This window comes from Marmota flaviventris, chromosome 9, assembly GCF_047511675.1.
Source record: "Marmota flaviventris isolate mMarFla1 chromosome 9, mMarFla1.hap1, whole genome shotgun sequence".
Taxonomy (NCBI): Eukaryota; Metazoa; Chordata; class Mammalia; order Rodentia; family Sciuridae; genus Marmota; species Marmota flaviventris.
Window position 1 is genome coordinate 42999712 of NC_092506.1, and position 22481 is coordinate 43022192.

General features: G+C 45.8%; 1 protein-coding gene across 1 annotated transcript in view; it reads right to left on the minus strand.

Moving 5' to 3' along the window:
* The window catches only part of Slc6a5 (solute carrier family 6 member 5), a 48181-nt gene extending 26268 nt beyond the window's left edge, over window positions 1-21913 (minus strand). The window contains exons 1-7 of the mRNA XM_071616960.1: window positions 21845-21913; window positions 21009-21545; window positions 18263-18401; window positions 15561-15692; window positions 15078-15251; window positions 7455-7596; window positions 4603-4735 (exon numbers count right to left, since the gene is read on the minus strand). Of these exons, the coding sequence (XP_071473061.1) occupies window positions 4603-4735; window positions 7455-7596; window positions 15078-15251; window positions 15561-15692; window positions 18263-18401; window positions 21009-21545; window positions 21845-21913 (1326 nt within the window). The remainder of the gene's footprint in view (window positions 1-4602; window positions 4736-7454; window positions 7597-15077; window positions 15252-15560; window positions 15693-18262; window positions 18402-21008; window positions 21546-21844) is intronic.
* Window positions 21914-22481: the final 568 nt, after the last annotated feature.

Below are 22481 nucleotides of genomic sequence, written 5' to 3' on the forward strand. Positions count from 1 at the left end.
ATAATGTCATATTTAACAGTGTCACCTTCTGCAGGTACTGCCAGGAGCAAGGGAGGGGCAATAACAGGAGGAAACCTGTCAGCAAACCAAGCAAGGGATGGCGATGGCTCCCCCAGGAGACAGTAGAGCTGATAAGAAACCATCAGACTGGACATGATTTCAAGGAGAGCCAAGAGAATGTCCTATATATCTAATGTGAGAAAAAGAAGAGTCAAGGATGACTCCAAGGTGTGTGGTCTCAGCAAATGGAATGGGGAAGTTACTTTTGATGCTAAACCCAATTACTCAAGGCCAACCTCTTACTTTCTAGCTGCAGACCCAGGGACAGGCTGGCCTCTTCACCTCTCCACTGCCACCACCAGGACAGGATGCCTCTTCCCTGCCCCCCCAGGACAGCAGTCTCACAATGCTAAGGATTGTGGGCAAGAGACAGCAACAGCTCCCTCCTATTCCTGCAAACCTGCTTCTCTCTTCCCTTTTAAGGGTGAGAGAAAGTGAAACCTTTGTGCACAGAGATGTTACAAAACCCAAGGACATCTGACATCTCAGGAGAAAATCGCCCCACCCTGGGCTGGTGCACCTGCACTCTTAGCTGTGAGACAGGACTAGAGGGAAGAGAAGTCACAAGCCAGGGATGGCCTTTACCAGTCTGACTTCCAACCTCACCCCAAGACAATAGTGGCAGGGGACGCTGCAACTGAGGAGCCTGCAGGAGGAAACACCAGGACTCCTCCCAGCCTAACCAGCTGAGAGCTGTTCCCATTTGACTGTTGACAATGTTCAGACACCGCCACGCCTGGAGTTCTGCTATGGACCAGATATATTAGTCCCATTTCGAAGAAAATACCTCTCAGGTCTTGGTGACCTGAGAGGGCTAACAGTTTGGTTTATAAATCCTGAGAATGCCTCAAATGCAAGAGAGGTGTCCACAGAAGCTTCAAGCCCAGTTCATTCCCTGTGTTGGGGAAACTTGAGAATGTAACTATTTCAGGATGGACTGTCAAAGGAATTAAACTTGAACAATAATGAATTATACTTGGCAGGAGTGACTGACTAGTTGGTCTCAGTCTGTCGGCCTGAATCCTTGAGGCATCCTTCTCACAACAGGGTCCCTGAACAGGTGGTACGGCCGCACGAGCTAATTAGGTGAGCTTTGCTCTGTTGCCATAACTTTCAGGAAGAGCAGCCCCTGTGGTCAGATGGGCTGTGCTTGACCTTCAGGCTGTCTGCTGGTCGCCCCTGTCTCTAGAGCTCTAGCTGCTTAAAGGCTTTGGTCTCAGAAGAAACAACCAACCATTATTGTCTCCTCAGGTCCTAAATAAGAGGAACTGAGTTTATTGTGCTGCAGGAAAGGAAGGACATCTCTGTGGCATAGAAATGACTGTGCTGGGGGAATTTCAATGACAAAGGAGTTTGCCATAATGAGCAGCTTCAGTCATGCCATTCACATTCACCTTGGCTCTCAAATAATTTTCATGATTAATATCTGTACAACCCCGGCCAGGATAATAAATTGTGGTTCATTATTTCTGGTATCCCACATTGAAAAAAAAAAATTGGTCATTGATCTTTGGTCAGAAGACTTCCTCAATAAAGAGGGGATAAGTTAACAGATCTAAAGAAAATAAAAACCTGCTCAGGACTTCTTAAAACATCCTCTCCTAGAAAGGCTACAAAATTCAGCATCAAGGAATAAATTCTGAATTGGCTGGAAGAACTGATTATAAGGCATTCCAAAACAGCACAGAAGAGCAAGGCTTAAAAGAATCCTAGCGAATGTTTACTCAGGCCCTTGACTTTGCAAATGAGAAAAGTAAGGTCCAGATGCATCCTGGGATTTCCCAAGTCACATGTTGAGTTGCAGAGACCGGAGAGGAGTATGGAGGTCCTGACCCACAGTGGGAGGATGATGGATTCCCAATTCACATTTCCCACCAGCAGTCCCTCCTTGAAGAGAAGGCCAGACAGAATCTAGGCCTCATAGCAAGACAGACTTGGGTTCAAATTCTAACAGCCGTGGAAGACTGTGACCTCAGGCAATTTGGTCTCCCTTGATGAGCTTATAAAATGTAACCAATGTACTTACCCCAGCAGGGGGTTGTGAAAGTTGAATGAACAAATGCTTGTGCAACTGTCAACATAGTGCCTGGCACAGATGTTGCACAAAACTCCCTTTCTCTTCCCATTTCCTCCAAAACAGCACTGTTTTTGAGATGCCACTGTGGCACAAGACCCCCTTAATACATAGACATTTATAATAATAAAAATGAAAAGAGGGGCTGGGACTGTGGCTCAGCAGTAGAGCGCTTGCCTAGCACGTGCGAGGTCCTGGGTTCGATCCTCAGCACCACAAGAAAGAAAGGAAGGAAGGAAGGAAGGAAGGAAGGAAGGAAGGAAGGGAGTGAGTGAGTTGTGTCCAACTACTTCTAAAAAATAAATGTTTAAAAAAAATGAAAGGAGCTAATGTCATATGCCAGGTTTACACATGCACTATCTCATTCGTTCCTCACAGCAATCCTATGAGGCATGTACTGTCATCCTCAATATACAGATAAGGAGCCAGTTTCCAAAGGTTAAATAGCTTGTCCAAGTCGGTACTTGAACTCAGATTGGTCTGACTCTGGAGGCACCAGGTCATTTTTCCTCATGCCACCAAGAAGGCTGCTGTTCTCTCTGCTCCTCATTCATCACCTCTTCTCCAGCCAGGCACATCTTCACCTTCTAGCCTAGCCACTAGATCATGGTTTAGTGATAAGGGCAGTCTCCACCCTTAGCCACAAGAGGCAATCCTGCTGGTGGAATATTGGTCCAACAAATACTTGGCTAGTCTTGCTGACCAATCCCTTGGCTGGGCCCTTTGAGGACAATGGAATTCCCTTCCTAGCTCAGTGCCAAGCCACAGAAGACAAGGACTCCAGGAAATCTAAGGCCACTCTGGGCATTGTTGTTAGGGTCACTTTAACATTGTCCTATCTTCCTATAGCCTTAAAAAGCCACGATCCAGCCTCTAGTACTCTGAGCTAATCCCAGCTCTTATTATAGAAGGAGAAACCAAAGTCAGAGAAGAAAGTGACACCACCTCCCCAGCGCACTCAGCAAGTGTTCAGACAGGATAATGCTAAAGATAGAGGGCCTTAGACGTCACCCACCTGCCTTCCCCTTAGAAATGAGGAAACCAAAATTTCCTAAAATAGCTAAGATGAAAACATTCTCTTTTCATTTGTTGACAAGAACAAATAAAATCTTAGAGCAAATTAAAATCCCCGTCAAGTTTCACAGCCCAAGTGGAGATGTCCCTCTTCAGCAAACACCAGGAGAAGTCCCCAAGATCAAGAACACAGGTCCCCTCCCTCACAGTCTGATTGTCTCTAGCTGGCTTGACTCTTCCCACATTGTGCGATTTGAGTTCTGCGACCTGTCTCAGGTGACCATGACATACCTGCCAATGCTCATGATTTACATCCCTGTGGCACTAGATTATCTAGAAAGAACCAGAAAGACCTGTAATCAAAGGGCACCCAGGAGCAGGTCCATATGCCCAGAGAGAACACAGATTGGCTTATGTGGCCAAGGGGTGCCAGGCAGGTTTGAGTATCTGGTTGGGTGCATTCTGAGGACTGAGGATTGGAGGTGGACAGACCAGCCTCCCCACACGGTCTGATCCTTCCAAAATCAGTTGGTGATAATGTCACCACAGAAAGCCCTGGCCTGGATACTTGAACCAAATCTCACTGCACACCCTATGATCTCAGAGTCCACCATTACATATTCATTCCTTGGGTCTTAAAGACGTTTTCATTTTCATTCTGAAGCATGCAAATGCCTTTTGGAGTCACCAGATATTATTGGTTGTTTTGTAATGCAAAAAAGGATTTGGTCAACCCATCAGTGGGGTTTTTCCAAGACAGCAGGAGGACAGAAAAACATCAATGTGGCCCTATAACAATGGCCAGTGTGGCTTGGGATTGCCTGAACTCCCGGCCTTCTGTGGCTTGGAAATGAGCTGCAGAGGGAGTTCCATAGTTTCCCAGGGGCCCAACCAAGAGACTGCTCAGTGAGACTAGCCCAGCATTGGCTCAGTCAGTCCCACTGACAGGAACTGTCCTCCTTTAGTGCTGGGGGCATGAGGGTTGAGAAACTGTCAAGCTGGGTGCTGGAAGAAGGGCATGAAAACCAAGAACGTGATGGTGGAATGAGAAGGACTCCCCTGCAGTTTTGATCTGCAACCATCTTCTTGGCAGAAGCAATATCTGACCTGGCAGTCAGACCCAGAGGCAAGAAAACAAAAGCACGAACTTGAGAGTTTAAGGGAAGCAACCAAATCACATCCATCTAATGGGACAGGGAGGAAACTGATCACAGTACCTAGAGCTCTGAACACATCTGTCTTATTGGGTCCCTACAAGAACAGTGTTACTATCCCCATTTTACAGACAGGAGTGAAGTCACTTTCCCAGAGCTCCACAGCTACCATGGGGCAGAATCAGAATTAGCACCCACATCCACAGACTCCCTTCCCATTGTTCTGTTGCCTGCTCTATGACACAGCCACCCCTGGGCGTTCCACAGCTTTCTCTTACTTAGATAAACCTAAGTTCTTACTTTTCCTGAAGTCTTGATTCCTTTAGCCAGGGATGCGTACACGATTACCCAAGCCAGGAAGAGGCAGAAAGCTAGTGGCCACCTGATCTCCCCAGGATACTCAATCCCAGCAGAAATCTTCAGCACGAAGTACCTGAGGATTAAAAGAGAAGGGAGGGAGAGGAATGAGAGGGAAAGAAGAGGAAGTGACAGTCGCCAGCAGAGCCAGGAGCTTTGAACAAACCCAGCAGTGTCCCCCAGCCTCCTCACCAGGGACCTAATCAGATCAGGTTGTGAGGGATTTGCAGATCTGGGCCCTTGCCCATAGCTGTCTGCAGAGACACCAGCTGGATCTACTGTGCTCTTAATGATGTGCTAGGAGGACACTTGTGGCCCTCGGCACAATTCTGAGCCAGACAGTCAGCCCACCATCATCTGGAACTGCCGCAGAAGTGCAATTGAAATTCCAAACTGTCAAGCATAATTTCTGTGTGTTTTCTGCATTGTTCTAGTGGGTTATAAGAATATTTGCATAATGCTAAATTTGAAAAATTAGTACACAGTAGAAACTGCTTATGCTAAATGACTAGAAATGCTCTGTATTTTAGTTCAGGTTGCGCTGCGCAGGTCCTGAAGCTGAGGTCAGCTACAATGTACAAGAAGGGGTGGCCTGACCTTATTCAAGCATTGTATTCAAAGCAGATATACAGGTGCCAACAGAAGCAGGCTGCTGGTCATCTGCAGCTGCTATTGACAACCTGCGTCAATGAAGAAGTCACAGCCTGCCTGGCCTCTCCCACATCCCTAGCAGGTGAATGGAGCCTGGCTGGATGGCTAGCAGGGCAGCCTCCATCCTGAGACCAGGAGTCAATTTCAAGGTCATTGAGCCTGATAGCATATTCAGTCAATTTGACTCAGTGACAACCTAGCCACGCCTGCTGTATGAAATTGCTATTTGTAGGTCCACATTTTTCTGTGTCCTGAACAAAGGGCCATCAAGAAACCAGACTCCACAGGGCTGTACAGGTTCTGACCTGCCGAGGGAAATGCAGATGGTGGTACCATTCCTGACCTGGCCAGCTTCACAGCCTCCTGCCAGCTAGCCAGAGCCTCCTTCGGGCTGTTCTGCCACACTCAGTCATGCCCTTCAAAACAGGCAGGGCCAAGTTTTGTGAGGACAGAGCCTCCTTCAGTCCCAAACCTGGGAGCAAATGGGCTCAAAATTTGAGCAGGACTAACCAGTAGTAGAACTTAAGTTAGCTCCATGGTACAACCTTGGGGATCAAATTTCCCAAGGTTGGGGGGAAACTTCCCCATGTCCCCATTGCTGAAAAAATCCACTTATTCAACAATTGCACAGTGCCTTGGCCATCTCAACTACTCTGTGCTTCAGTAAGAGACCTGGGACAAGTCCCAAAAAGCTCCTGATAACATTTCTTCTTAGAAATTAAAACTGGCCCCAGGGGATCACTAACAACCACCAAAAGCAGGTTCACAAATCATTTTCCAGGATACCCAACCACACAGATTGTGTGGTCAGATTTTGTCAGATACCACCAGGCCAGGCTCAGAGTTTCATTGCTCAGAGTGAATTGAAGGCCACCCATATCACCCCTATGAGAACTGTCTTCAGAGGATCAATCATTCATCCTTAATCTCCCTTCTATCCTGCAGGGGACAACCATGCACCTTTTGAGACCATACAGAAAAGAAAATCTGAAATGGAAATTAATGGCAACTGGGAGAAATAGCGAGGTATGAGTGACCACTTCTTACCATCTAGTAAAGGCCACTAACTGCTAACCCAGATGTAGAAGCACAGAATTGTGTTCTACTCATTGTGGCCCCCACCCCACCCCTGTACCCTCCAATATCACAATCTGCATAACTAACTGGAGGGCCATCAATATAGGTATTTTATTTGGCTCCAGTGTTTTATTTGAATTATTTTTTACTAACGTTTAAAATGGGAGAGATCACATAAAAATCTAGGTTATATTTCCAACTTCTCTTGGGAAAGGGAAGCTCTGATGATGCTGATCCATATTCCCACAGGCGGTGATGAGATGGGGCTGAGCATCGCTGGCTTCCCTTACACAGGGCAGGTGTGCTCTTCAGTTTTTCACAGTCCCCACCATTCTCTATAGTCTTATGTGACTGTGCTTTACTCATTTATATTCCCTACCAGGTCCCTGAGCACATTTGAGTTTACAATTCCTTACTTAAAGGTTAGCTGGAAAATACTCATTTTTTACCCTTGGTTGAAATGTCTACATTTACCTTCCTTAAGATAAAATTTCATGAAATTTTCTAAATCTTCCTAAAGTAGCTGAGTATTTTCTAGTATCTTTGAGCCTCAGTATTCAATGTACAGTAATATAGATATAGAAAATACAAAACTAAGCTATAGAGAGAGAGAGAGAAAGAGAGAGGAGGAAATTCATTCTTATTTACATTAAAACTTTGATAATGACTAGATTTCTTATTTTTTGCCTTTCTTCCCTGAAAGTAAAGAGCAGTTGGAAAAAAAAAAAATTATCTGGTTAGCTGAAGGCCTGCCTTGATCACACTGGATCAAGGTTACAATTTTTTTTCCATTATCATGATGAATTACAGAAGTATTGATCTTGTTCCCACCAGCCATCTTCCAGCCAACCCTCATCTCAAGGCCTCCAATGTATCACAATCTGCACCTGGAAGCCAAACCCGGAAAAAATGTATTTCCCTGAACAATCAAGATATACATGGAAGTGACCCACCACGCCACCCACTCACCTCTAGTCTTTAAAATGAACATCTATAACTCACTGGGCTTCTCTTAGGAAGTTCACACACACACACACACACACACACACACTCCCCAGCCATCTTACTTGAAGTACTCTTCACTCCCACTGACAAACGTCTTGTTGGCCTGGCTGGTGAAGTTAACCATTGTCAAGTTGGGATAGGCAGTCATGCAGAACGTCGAGTTCTTGATTTGTATTTTGGGATGCTCACTAATAACACAGGAATCTGTTTAGGAGAGGATGGAAGAGAAACACAGTGAAATCTGTACAGAGAATATACACATCTGTCTGTCGGTCTCCATTTAAATATAAGCCAAATACATTTGCCAAGTATTAGAGGGTAAATTTGGGAAAGTGTTAACCAAGATGTAGAAGCACAGAATTGTGTTCTACTCATTGTGGCCCCCACCCCACTCCCATATGCCCAGCAGGACCTTGTACTGATAACAATGGCTCACATTTATGTGGGATCTAAGCACTTTGCAAGCATTATCTCATTTGACTGCTCACAACAATGTACACAGCAGGTACTATTATCTCCATTTTTAAAATATGGAAATGGGCTAAGTAACTTTACCAAAGTCACACAGCAAATGAGGAAAAGAATTTGAATTCAAACCCAGAGGTCATTGTGACTCCACAGAAAACAAATTAATTGTATAAATGAATTTAATCAGAGATAAACAAACTTCCTGAAGGGTTATAGCCACAGAAGCTTAGCAAGCTCATCCCAGACCCCCTGCTGGGCGCCACAGCCAACCCACCAGAAGCACTCTAAGATCCCTACTCTGTTCCCCTGACCTGGGTGGGGAGGTGAATGGAGGCAGCAACCACACTAGGCTCAGGAAAACCTGCAACAAGATCTGACACAGTGTTACTCAAGGAATCTGAACCCTGTGGGACATTTGGTGATGTCTGGAGACAAAAAACTTTCATATCAGGGAACTGGGTGCTACTGGCATCTAGTGGGTAGAAGTCATGGATGCTACTAAATATTCTAAAATGTACAAGTTAGTCCCTCCAAACAAAGAATTACCCAGCACAATATGTCAGTAGTGGTGTGGCTGAGAAGGCCTGGGATAAGAAGTGGGAATTACCATGTGAATCGTACTATGTCAGGCACGATGCTGGACCCTTTTAACAATTATTATTAGCTCACAAAATCTTCATAAAACCCAGGAGGTGCATTTTATTATCTTCATTTTAAATAGGAAGAAGCTGAAGTCTTTCTTACCACATTATAATGTCTAACAACTTTATAATAAAATACAGATAAATTGACAGATATTTTAAACAAAGAGTCCACAAGGCCTAATCCTAAAAGATACTGTTTTGTAAAGGAGTAAACAGTAATAACAACCATCACTTGTACGGCACTGATCGTGGCTTAGACACTCTTTTAAGTGTCTTATAACCACAGGCTAATTTAAGCTTCGCGCCACCCCTCTGAGATAGGCACTGTAATTATCTTTGTGTTACAAAGAAAGGAAACTAGAGCCCAGAGAGATGCTCACAGGGTCGTACATCAAGTCACGAAGCAAACAAGCACCCTCTCTTTGGAATCCGTCCTCTTAAATTCTCTGCTATGAAATAAAGAGCAAGGATCATGACCTCAGACACCTGTAGACCCCAGGATGGCAACACCAACAAGGAGGGCACAGAATGGAGGACATAGATCGTGGCCAACAGAGTACTCCAGCCAATCAGTGCCAGGCTTTTGCAGATGTTCTGGCAGAAAATTTAGATATTTGTGTGAGATCTTTCAATTTTAAAACATTGACAGCTGGGGGTATAGCTTAGTGGTATGACATTTTCCTCATATGTTCAAAGCCTTGGGTTAGAGCCCCAGTACCACTAAAAATAAATAAAATGCTGGAAATGAGTTACAATTGTTTTAAAATATCTCAGGAGGGAAATCATATGCAGCCAAGATCTGGCTGGTGTGTCTACACCCGAAATCTGCCCTCTGTGGAACAGCAAGGCAGGCAAGCCTACAGGTTAAGGACAGCTTGATTAAGTTCTTTTATCAGTCCATGCCTCCATCTTCCGGTAATAGTCATATCTAGTTTACAGCATTGTTGCAAGTTTCAAATTAATGAGATCATGAATTTAAAAAAAAAAATTGCTGGGTGAAATGAGGCACACCTGCAATCCCAGAGCTTGGGAAAATGAGGCAGAGGATCAAAGTTAGAAGCAAGCTGCTCAACTTATCAAAATGCTGTCTCAAATTTTAAAAAAAGAAAACATGAAAAGGACTGGTGGTGTAGCTCAGTGGTGGAGTGTGCCTGGATTCAATTCCCAATAGTATAAGTAAATAAGAGAGAGAGAGAGAGAATTTTTTTTCACAAGATACTTGGCATGCAGTTGGCTGGCACTCAATAAATTTTTAGCCATAACTCAATCATCACTGTTACAGCTTTTCATGCAGTGAACATCTCTGATCCTCAATATCATCTCCCCCAAGCCCAGTAGCCTCCATAAATTACCTACTGCCTTCCACACATCCTCCATAATGCCTCAGAATATTGGGTAAAGAGTAAAACAATAATCATAAGACTCCTTTCCCTTTGCTGAATTCTTCAGACTAGGATTTTTCAACAGCATTCCTAAGGCCACTTGGGGTCAGATAACTCTTTCAGGAAGCTGTCCTGCACATTGCAGGGTATTTAGCAGCACCCTATCCTCTGCTCACTAAATGTCAGGAGCATTCACACCCTGCCCAGTTGCAACAACCAAATATGTCTCTGGAACACTGCCAGATGTCCCCCATAAAATTCTGGGTGGAGAAACTCTGCTTTTAGATATCTCTAAGTAGCTTTCTCTTCAATATTATCTTCTTTAGTTTAATGAAATAACAGTTTCAGGAGGATTCCCAGCTAATAATCAAATATTTACTCGGGAAGATTTTGTTCCCCCTAGCAACAAACTGAACCAAGGCAATTAAAGCGCCATCCATAACCCTCTTTGGCAAGTAAGCGCAGGAATTCTTTCTCTCCCTCCTGCCCACAAATGGTGTCCATCTCTGAGGACCAGAGATCTCTAATACTTGGGCAAATGTCAAATTCCTGCTTCCAAAATTGCCATTGTGGAGCAGGCAGGCTCCTTCCCTAAATAGCGCCTCTGGAGGTTTCTGGATCACTGTGCTGCAGCAGTTCAAGGTGACAGTTGCTGCAGCAATGCAGCAGCCTCAGGTCTCCTGCAATATCCCTTCCCACCACTGGGCGGCAGGAGCACGCTTCCCAGCGCAGGGCTCCGTTATGTCTGCAAGCGAAAAGGATGGATGGGCCTTTCTCATCACTGAGCTTCGGCCCAGCAACCCCGAACAAAGAACAGTGATAATGATCGTGCTAAATTGAAAAGCTGTTGGAATGGGATTCTCTTTATTCGGGCAATTATTAATAAATGGGAAGACTAGGGAGAATAGGAATCATTTAATTAAAGTTCTAATGAAAATTGAGCCATTCCAGAAATAGAAATGGTATTTATGTTGTTCCCATTTGGAATGACCCTACTAGCTCCTATTTTCACAAAGCGGTTGCTGGTCTTACTTGGCAGGGCATAGATTAGTTGTTCTCCATTATAGATACCTGGAGGGTTGAGTCAACCCAAAATAGTGTCTTCTACAAATTGCACCTTAGAAAATAGGTGTAAAACTCAACCTCTACCCATGGGTAGACCTAGGTACAATGCCCTGGCTGCTCTGTGGTGAGGTAGAGCTCTCAGATAGCATATCCCTAGCAGCACTGAGAGACACATGGGACAACCATTCGCCCCCTGTGGTTGAAGGTCACAATGATGGGCCATTTATCCCCTCTCTCCTAGGACAAGTCCTTTTACCTAGCTGTAAAAGGGATTGAGAGGGAGAAGGTGAACCTGAAGGCCATTTGGGACATACATTTGGGGCAAAAAGATTTTTCTGTCTCCTAAGTAAGCCTCACTTGGTGTGTTCACTTGGGAAATTGTACAGGAATATCTGTTGTCTGGACTAACAATTGTCCAGCAGAGCAGATGGCTCTACAGCTGTCTGCATCTCTGCAGGTCAGGTCACTATCACCTTTTCTAAATCATACAAGAACCCCACAATATCAGTCCTCCTGCAAGTGACAGCATGACCCCTGGGAATGGAACACTCCCAGGCGCAGATAAAACCAAATGAGAGATGGAGGGGCTGCACAGAGGAAGAGTGGGGGTTTGACACCTTGTTCTTTTAACAAAAAAAAAATTAAAGCAATGGCTAAGGATGAGATAGGATCTGCTGAGCCTGCCCATAGGCTCACAGGGAATAATCAAAGTGAAAAATGTCCATTGTCTCCGCTCAGAGCTTGCACAGTTTTTATGGTTTGTACCAGTCGACCAAAGCTTAGCTGTGTTATGTCTCTACTGTGCCTTTTATGTTGCTATGAGTCAGACCGGAAACAACAAAACCAAACCAGGGCAGGATCTTGCCTGTCTCGGGCCCCTACCCTTGTGTGTGGTCCAACTGACAAGCTCAATTTACTTTTTAAAATGGAGGGGAGGTACTTACTATAAAATAAGAGCATGATAGAAAATACAGAAAAGAATGGTCTCAAATCCACCACTGTTAATATTCATATTACTATTATTTACTAGTAATATGCATATCCATGTGCATATTACTAGTAAAGATAAAATTATTCTAAAATTCACATCTTGCTGTAACATTTAACATGATATGATGAGAATATTCCCATGTTTAAACTATGGAATAACTTGATAATTGTATGAATTCTGTCAAATATTTAAGTGCTTCTACTGTTTTCCAATATTACAAGCATAACTGTAATTAACAATTTTGTATAGTATTTACCTGACCCTAATTTCCCTCATAAAATAGACTTCTAGAAGTGGAAACTGACAATTCACCCAAGCTTTCTTCTTATCCCATAGAATTTCAATATCAAACATCAGTTAGAGAACAACTGGAGTAATATCATTTTGCTGGGACTTATGGAATAGAACCTTGGACCAAAGATTTTTCAAGAACCCTGGACAAACAGAAAGTCAGAGGTTACAAGACCCAAATTCTAGTACTGGTTCTACCTTGTGACTTAAAGCTTGAGCCTTAGAGTCCATTTTGCCACCCGCAAAATAGTGATCATGCCACCTGACATTTGGAACTCAGAGGGTTCCCATAAGGAATAACGGAAACATTTATAAAGTCACTTTGTAGATTGGAAAGCATTTAGCATAGTGTTTAGGTCCATGGCTTTGGAAAGTGGGTAAACTTGGATTCAAATCCCATGTCTACACATGGCTAACTCTATGACTTTGAGCTCAAATTTTTTTGCCTGTAAAATGGAAACAACAATAGAACTCATATGTTATTTGTTGTCCACCTTGACATTGATAATTCAATAAAAGTGTTAAAGTTGGTGCTTGCTGTGGAGTAAGGGATGCACTTATATTAGCAAGTATTGTTAGTAGAGGAGAATGGTGTTTCTAAACCACTATTCCTCCCGAAGGACAGCTGCAGGACATTGTCACTATGACTCATGTTATCCCTGAGGCAAGTCCCCAGGGAAGAATCCCATGGAGCCTGAATGACCCAACAGCCCGGCTCTATCAGGCAACCTCTTGGAAAGTCACTTCCCTCACAGACACAATCTGGAAAGGACAAGCAGGACTCTGGGATGAGTTGGGATCATGAGGTAGTTCTGCATTCTAACATGGCAACCATCTTCAGGAAGCTGTTCTGGCAACTGATTGTTGGTTGTGACTCTATACAGCTACCAAGTGGGATTGTCCCATACAGCAGCTTTGCAGAGCTAACTTCTGTGCAGGGCAAAGAATGTGGGCTACTCCATTCCAAAACTGTCTAAGGGGAGCCTAATTAAAGAATGTGGAGTGGCCCTGGATTCAGTCCCCAGCACGCATACACACATGCACACAGATGTGGGCCTAATGGTTCTTCTCCTTGGTTGCACCTGGAGAACTTTAGTCATACAGATCCCTAGCCTCTGTCCCTAAATAATTTGATTTTAATTGGTGTGGGTGAACCCTAAATAATGTTTTGATTTGTTGGTTCTCGGGTAATGCTAACATTCAGCAGCTGAGCTTGAGAACCTTAGAGAGACTAAGGAACAGACTCTTGGTCATATAACCAACTCCTTAAATGCTTAAATTAAGTATGTCTGGTTGTTAGAAATCAGCTTTGTGCCCCCAGAACCTAAGAATCACGGAAATGGTACAGATGAGCACACCATGGCTCACAGAGACTAAGGAACAGACTCTTGGTCATATAACCAAAGAATCGCACCTCTGGAAACCTTCCTAAATCTCCACCCCTCTATTCCTGAGCTCTTCCAGGTACACAGGGTTTGGATTCAATGGGCACGTGTCTCTAGTTTTAGTTCCCCTTCAGTCTTACTCAAAGCTTCTCCAGGTGGAGGCTGGACATAGTGTGTATGTACAGGCACCTGAGGGTAAACACACTCCAGTGGGAACTGCTATCTTTAGGTGTGTATGGCTCTCTTGGGGGTTGGGGGGTGTTTATCCTTTGCTCTTACACACAAAGAGTCAAACATTGCCTGAGTGCTGCACTGGCACTGGCAGAATACAGTGGGGAAAGAGCTGGTTTGGGAGGCCAATACCAAGAGCCAATCATAGATAGCATAAGCACATGGCCTCAGCATGAACTCAGCTTAAGGAGAACACAGATCTACCAGGGAAAAAGTAAACCCTTTGCTTAAGGTCCCCATGAAAATGACCAAAGCTTTCAAAATTGACTGATACTAATGCCTTCTATTTGTAGAGTTTTATACCTTTGCAACTGCCATCATATCCCTCATGTCTTTTCTCCATACAATAGCCCATAAGATAGATAGGGTGCAGAATAATATTATTTCTATTTCTCAGATGAGGAAAACAGAGATGCAGAGAGAAATTATTTGGCCCAGACATACATACAGTCAGAAGCAGAGACAGCTTATAGACCAGAGTCTTGCTCACATATCTGCCCTGTTTCTCCTCCCTTTCATTCTTGCCCTCCACCCAAGAGACTGACAGTTGCCCCCAAGACCTCAAGTCCTAATGGATTTCACACCTGCAAAGTCTTCCAGGAACACCCCCTGACTTCCCAGCAGATGTGCCCTCCTCCAGGCACTGTGTTATGCACACTTATCTCCAAGATCTAAGCCTATGTGTTTGCTCCCATATTGACCTTGGGCTGAGCAGTACTTTGTGAAGGGTGTCCCTAGGATCACTTGTATCACTCTCCTAGACTCTAGAACCTAGAGCATCACTTTTCAAATTGTGCTGTGCTTGATCTTGACAAAATGCAACTTCTAATTCCAGAAGGCTAGAGAGAGGCTTTCAAACCCCTCCCAAGTAATGCCGCTAGTCTGACAAACACTCTATGAAACAAAAGAAGAACCTAGACTACTTTGTAAAGCTTGAAATTTCCTGACCCCACTCAATTTCATTAAGCCAACTGCATCCTGGGTAGGACTGTGAATCTGCATTTTTAACAAACATTAAGCTATTCATGAGCAAACAAAAATTGACCATTCCTCCACAGAACCATGAACTCCTTAAATGCTTAAATTAAGTATGTCTGGTTATTAGAAATTGGCTTTGTGCCCCCAGAACCTAGTATAGGACTTGGCATGCATAATATGTGCTCAATTAATCTTTGTTAAATTAATAAGTTGCTCAAAACACACACAACTGAAGTACGTCCAAACTTACCTAATAAGAGTTTGGTTTTATCTTTGCATTCTGGCGTGTTCCAAGGGTTGTTGCAGGAGCCCCAGGGTAGCACAGACACAAAGGAGGCAAACAGGTAGAAAAGTGTGTAGCAAATAATCACATTGTAGTATATGGCTATTAGGACAGAGATGATCAGCATTGCGATGCCACAGCCTGCAAAAACAAAAATTCCAGGGGTTCATTCCACCTCAAATCCTATTGAATGCTAACAGTTGGGCACAGGGTGAGGACCTTGGTCTTGACTCTCTTGTGCAGATGGATGCACTAACAGTGGAAGTGAGTCTATGTCTACCTGGGGCATTGAGACATAATGCCAGGAATTCAACAATGACAGACTTGATCTTGGGCTATTCTTTACTAGGGTTAAATACTAGGGAGTTCCATCAATCATGAAAATAGAACTTCCTTCCCAGAGCTGTGTGGTGGCAGAGAGGGCAGGAATAAGAGAAGGTCTGGACTCACCTTGTAAAGCTGGGATAGCCTTCCACACAGACACTGGCCCCTGGCTGGCAAACTGGCCCAGTGACACCTCTAGGAAGAAGATAGGCAACCCAGCCAGTGCCAGCATCATCAGATAAGGAATGAGGAAAGCACCTTGGAAAGAAAGAGTTGGATGTGAGAGCCCCGGAAGGCAAAGGCACGGCTCTGGCCCACCTTAACCCTCTGGGTTAGGAGCTGGGCCTCCTCTCAATAAACTAAAGGACAATTTATCCTCTTTTCTGAAGACGTGTTTGATATTCTAAATCAACAAGAAGCACCCACAAGACATGTTAGAGCTTTTCTCAAAATACTGTAAGGGTAGACAGGCAAAAACACTCCTCATTTCAATTTCTCACCAGACAGGATGCTAGGGGTTATGTGTTGGTGGACTTTTCTTTACAGTCATTCAATTTCCCAAAATAAAGTCTTTCCGGGGTTCAAAAAGTCATGCCTTAGACTCACTATTGGAGGTAGATCTGGTAAAATCTCATCAGAGCTGAGACCTTCAAGGACTTAAAGTCTGCTCAGCTAGTCTCCAGAGACCCTCCTTTATGTTACCTGCACATCTGACAACCAGGTAGAGCCCAGCTCTGCTCCACAGGCAGCCAGACCCCTTCCCTCTCCCCACCACCACCATCACACATGTCTCAGCTTCCTTTACATGAGACCTCCTCCCTTCCATCCTTCAGGGTTGACAAGTGCTCCTTCCTTCAGGTAATCTCCCTTCTGTGTCCTTCCACAGTACCTGGCCCCAGGCACTCCAAAGTATTTATGTGGGTATCTTGTCTAGGCTAGGAGCCCCCTGAAGCCCTTCAATATAGGTTTCCTTATTCCCAGAATGCACTACCTAGGCCAACAGTACTTGGAGGGTCTCCACAGGCTTGCTGGGTTCTCTAGGGTTCTTTCCCTTGGAGGATTCTTTGAAGTTGTTTGAGAGAAGCTTGGGGAATTGCCATGACCTTTGAAAAGGTTTTCAGCAGAAAATGACTTTGCAAGGGTCAAGGTTAATTCAGGGAACTAGGGATGCCAGAGCTCAGAACACTGCTCAGTCAAAAAAAATCATGAAAAAAAAAACTGATCCTTGGGAGTCCTAGTGTTATTCCCACATTTCTTCCAACTTCCTGTTCACCAGAAGGGCCTTTCTGCCCAATGGTTCTCACAACCACCAAGGTCCAGCAGGAGCCAGGGAATAAAACCCAGGATCCTGCTGTAATCCTCTCTAAATGGGGTTTTTGAGAAAGATGTGGATTGTGCAATCCTGCTCCTGAGGAAGGGGCCAGCTCCCCACCAACCCTGAGGGCTGCAGTGGGTATCAGGATCCGCAGTGCGGAAAAGGCTGCCTCCGCACCTCCAGGTGCCTGGCTCGGCTCAGATGCGCCTGGGAACCGTACTGCAGGCACAATCCCGCACTCTGCAGATTACCCGCGGACCAAATTGGCATGCTGAATCCCCTTCCCACCCTTCATTCCCATACCCAACTCCCTTTAGGTCCCTAAGCTTCTTATGGCACCTCCTGCCCACTTTCTGCACACTGTTCTGAGGACTCCCTGTGGGAAATGAAATAGAAACCCAGGTAGGATGTCTCCATTCCCGCGGCTAGCACAAATTCTTCTGCTTCCGGGGCACCCCTATTGCAAAAGCTCTGCGGTCCTCATAAGTACTTGTCAACGTGTCCTAATTTGGAATAGAGAGCTCATCTATTACCCATTTTAATTGTGCCCTGGCGCAGCACCTGTCCCTCCTTGTGCACCAAATTCGGCCTAGAGCCAGACCCAAAAGACAAAAAGGGGGAAAATGAGTAAGAAAAAAGACCTATGGATGGGGCCACGCGTCTCCTCCCTTTGGTTCAATTGAGAAGACATGGAAGGGAGCTCTAGGGCAAAGTCCTTTCCTAGAGGGGACTTGCCAGTTAGCTGACCTGGGGGCTAGCCACCTTCCCTGTGGTGCCTCCACCATGGGCAGGCAACCAAGGGGACTCCCGCTATGTGGGATCTTTTCTCCTTGTACAATGAATTCTAGTGGCCCCATAACCGGAATGGTTTTTGTTCAACAGCAGTGTATTTCACTAAGTTGAGGACAAAAGGTAGCAAACATGTTTTTGCTAAGGGAGTTTGCTGAAATGAAAATATGCCCTGCTTTTGCTTAGGTGTGTGTTGGGGTGGGATGCTTCTGAGAGTCTCAGAGGGTATGTACGACCTCCAGCCCCTCTCGGCTGGCAGCCCTTGGCTAGAATGCATTCTGCACACATTCCCAAAGTCTCCAAAGGAAGTTCTGCTTTCCACATTATAATATCAAAGGTTTTTAATTCGGGTTGCCAGGACTGCAGGGCTACTGAATCTAAAGGTGATTCCGTGCGGGGAGTACCAACACTTCCTTAATACTTGGCACCGAACTTCCCTGCGCCCTTGTCCACTTGGCTCAGGACCCGGTCCCCCAAACTGGGCCAGTAGAGGTTCCTGGGGCCCCTGAGCCATCTCCAGATGAAAGCCTCCGGAACCTAAAGCCAAAGGGTTACACCGCTCCTGCCTCCTGGCTTTACTTTCAAACCTACGGAGCTAGGAACTAGAGTACAGGAGGCGACCCTGAGCTTTCCCTCCCGGCCCCTGCCTGAGGGCTCCGGCCCCCTCCAACCCTCAAGTGCCCGCCCCGCCGCGCCGCAGGCGGAAAGAGCTGAAAAGCCATACCTCCCCCGTTCTGGAAGGCCAGGTAGGGAAACCTCCAGACATTGCCCAGCCCCACTGCGTACCCCACCATGGACAGGATGAAGTCCAGTTTGCTGGACCAGTTCCCTCGGGCCTTATTCTCATCCCCTTGCTCGTCCTCCTGGGGGCGGAAAAGCACATTGTCGGATAACAGCCCCGGTAGGTCCGCAAGCAGGCCCCATTCCTCCCCTCCCCCCCAACTGGGGGTCCTTCCCAGCAAGCAGTCCCCAACTTTTCAACCAAGGATGCATCAGCAAGCAGAAACCCAATTCTAAAGAAAGGATGCATCTACAAGCAGGGCCCTCACCCCTCAACCCTGCATTGAGAGTCAGCAAGCAGGCCCCCAATTTTTAGGTGAAGATCCATTTTAAGCAGACCCCCTGAGCCCCTCTGTCCCAAGCCCTACAGTCAGGGCACACAGCAAGCAGCTTTTCCAAACCTTTACATGTAGACTGATTGCAAGCAGGTCCCTTCATCCCAACCCTTCACCAAGAGTTCATTTGGCAAGCAGTCCCCCAACATCATGCCTAAATTTCCCAGCAAGCAGGTTCCTGACCAACTCCTCCCCTCCCCACAAAAGCCCTCACTGTCCACCTTTCTTCATTGAAGTGTGAGCCAAAGCTAGAAAGAGAGCTGCAATGCTTAAAGCCAGCCAGAGCCTCTGCCTCACTTTCTCTATTAATGCCTGCAGCAGAACCTGCCTGATCAGCGAATTAAATCCTTCCTTCAACCCTGGGGCAAGGGAGATGGGCAAGATGGAGATTTGAAGTGAAACACGAGAGAGAACAGAGAAGGCAGAGATGGTGAGATAGGCTTTCTGAAACCTTGAGTGCTCTAAACTTTAGTATCAGCCAGATAGATAACCCTAGGCAAGGCACTTGTTCTCAGAACCTCTGTGTCCCCATTTGTAAAATGAAGGGCTAGAATGATTGTCCCATAAGGCAGCTGCCAGTTCCAGCAATCAAAGAATTTTGGGGGCTCACTTCTCCAAACTCACATAAAATGACTTATTGGGGGACAATACCTGGTTCAGGAATGCTTTACTAAATGCTAGGCTACCTCAGATGATTTCTAAAAGTGTTCAGGGTAGCTGGGCACTGCACAAGGTCTCCAGGGACTCAGGCCACTGCACAACTTCTACCTCCTCCACGTTTTATTTTAACACTGTTCTATAGTCCCACACTGCTCTACAGGCCAGCCGATCTGTGGTCCCAGTGGTCCAGGGCCGCCGCTTCCAGGAAGAGAGGAAGTCCAGGGGAGGGAGAAGGACCAGGGTGGGTACCAGAAAGGCACAATCAGATACATGAGCAGGTTGAAAAATAAAGAACTTTCAAGAATCTGAACATCTGCAAAATTTCGCTTTACTTCTCCCACACACATTATCATCTCCACATCTAACCCCACCCTCCAATCTTTGGGGTAGATTGGAAAGGGTGGGAGTTCCGGCTCCTTTTGCCGCAGTGCGGAGGTTAGGCAAAGCATGTGAAACAAAATTTCATCTCCACCTGGGGTCACACTGTGGAGTGTATGCTGTGAAAGGCAGATAATACACAAAGGCCAATGCTCAAGGAATAGACCCCAAATCCAAGGGCAAGTGGGAATGTCCAAGTTTATATTTATTTCTAGTTATCCTAACAGCTGAGCTTCTGATGTGTGGGCCTGTAAATGATTAAGAATCAAGTACAAGTGCCTGTATGTGTTTACATACAAGAATTACGTACAAGTGCATGTATGTGTTTATGTACACACAAACAGTAGTGTGACTAAGGTTAGAATGAGTGTATAAATCACATCTCACATGGGCAGACATTCTGGTCCAGCATTCTCCCCTACCTCCCCCAATACACACACACACACACACACACACACACACACCACATAGGCCTAGCCCCTGAGCCCTGGGAAGGAGATAGAAAAAAAGGCAGGCAATGGGAAGGGGAGAGTGAAAGAAGAGAGAGATAAGGAAGGAGAGAGGCTGGGGAAAAATGGAAACAAAAGCCCATAAAGGAGCAGGCAGTTGCCTTCATCCCTAACCCAGGGATTGGGATCTGCTCTGTGGATTTTTCATACCTCTGGTTGAATTGTAAAGAACCAAATGCAGGGGCAGAGCCAGGTGGGTGGAGCCTGACATTTATGTAACCGAAGTGGTCTACATTAGGGGCAAAATTTGATATGATTTTGGAAGAGTCCAGGCAAAAGTTGGCCCTGAACCTTAAGCTTCAGTAGCTCTTGTAAACCCGCCTCTCACCAAATAAGTTCACAGATGATAAACGTTAACTGGAAGTTTAAAGACTACAGAACATATATTATTATCCACCGACCCCTTCCCACGGGCTTTTCTCTGTTTCTTTTAAATCATAATTAAAAAAAAAAAACAAAAAAAAACGAAAGACCCAGTCATTGACAGGCGAGGGAGTCGTGTCTGCATAAAGGGGTAGAATCTATCTGCTTCAACTATTTCTTAATTTGCACCCATATTCTAGCTACCACCGAGGCTGGGAAGGAGCATGTCGCGGCCCCTCTGGCAGGGTCACTGCAGCCCTCGCGCCCTGAACTGACGACCCCAGCGCTGTGCGAGCTTCTGAAGCCCCAAAGCTGACTATTGCATCCACCACCTGGCACTGCCAACCCGTCTCCCCATCAGCACACGTGCACCCGCCACGGCTCAGCTTGCCTCTCGCGCGGCTGGAGAGCAGGCGGCGGCGCGGATGGCATACGACCAGCTTACCTGTGTGGCAGTAGTGGTCACGCTGCCCGGGAGCACCGATGCGATCCCATCTGTGCCCAGCACCACGGTGCTCTGGCTCATGTTCACCCAGCCCACAGACGGGGTATTGTTCCGCTCCAACGTGCCCTTGCCCACACTCACGTTTTCATCCCCCTCTGGGCCGCGCAGAACCGGGATCTTACAGTGCAACGCGTTGCCGGGCCCGGCGCCCCCAGAAAGAGGGGTGCCCTGCGCGCTGTACCCTTCGCTTAAGTCTGGAAGGGCCGCTGAGGCCGCCTGCGCCGGCGGGCTACTGAGTTTGCAAAACCCCACTCCTGGCCGCTGGGCCTCGCAGACTCGTGCATCCTCGGACTGGAAAGTTTGGGCGCCGGTGGAAGCGGATCTGGGCACACGTGGTGGTGGAGCGACGGCGGCGGCAGAGGGAAGCTCCTGCTCCGGGCTCGTTCTTGGTGCGCACGGGCTCTCCCGGTGGTCCGGGGCCGCCGCTTCCATGCTGTTGACTGGTTGTTTATTCCTTTCCTTGGAAGCACTGCAATCCTGCAAACACAACGTCAAGTTCGTGCAAAAAAAAAAAAAAAAAGTCACGGCAGCTTAAAAATATCTGCGACTACATATAAAGACTTTCACAACACAGGTCCAGACACAATATCTGGGGGAGCAAATGGAATCTGGATTCTTTTTTCTTTCACCAGTTCAATTAGCATTTCTCAATTAGGGAGTCAATAACCAGACGACATAAAGAAGCTAATATTCCCTCTGATGGAGGATGAAACAAACAAAAAAAAAAAAAATAGAATTTTTTTTGAGGGGGGAAGGGAGAATGGAAATAGCCCTACAGCCATGAATTCCCTGCCCCTTTTGGATTTCAAATCACGGTTGTGGGGTGCCCGCGTCTCCATCACCATTGTAGAAAGATTCTTTAATTTTCCGCCCCATTTCCTTTGTCATTCAACAATGCACATTGCCTTTTTTTTTTTTCGATAGACAAGCTGTGACCACAAAGCTGATGCCCTGGCACCAGCCAAGGCTTGAGGCCACGTCGGTTGTACGAAGCCCAGTGCTCCAAACCCACCCCCGCCCACCAGGTAGTAAAGGCAAAGATAAAGATCAAGATCAGAATAACAAACAAAAAAGCAATAAGCCAGACTTAAAACACAAATTAGTAATTGAATTGTTATCTTTCATAACCTACATTCACTTACAGATTACCAGAAACATAGAAGAACGTGCAAAGTTTTGTATTTTTCTTTTTAGCTGCACTCCCCCCACACACACACACACCTTCCCGCTTGACTCAGGACCAAAACTCGCGAATAATTTTCATGAGCTTCCTTCTAATTGAATTTCAAATGAAAAAAATTGCCAGCAGTGGGTTTTCCATCAGTTTTCTCCCCTCATGTTATCTCTCAGGGCTTCCTACACATTAACAATAATACTTATTATACTGAAAAACTAATCACCCCCTCAACCGCG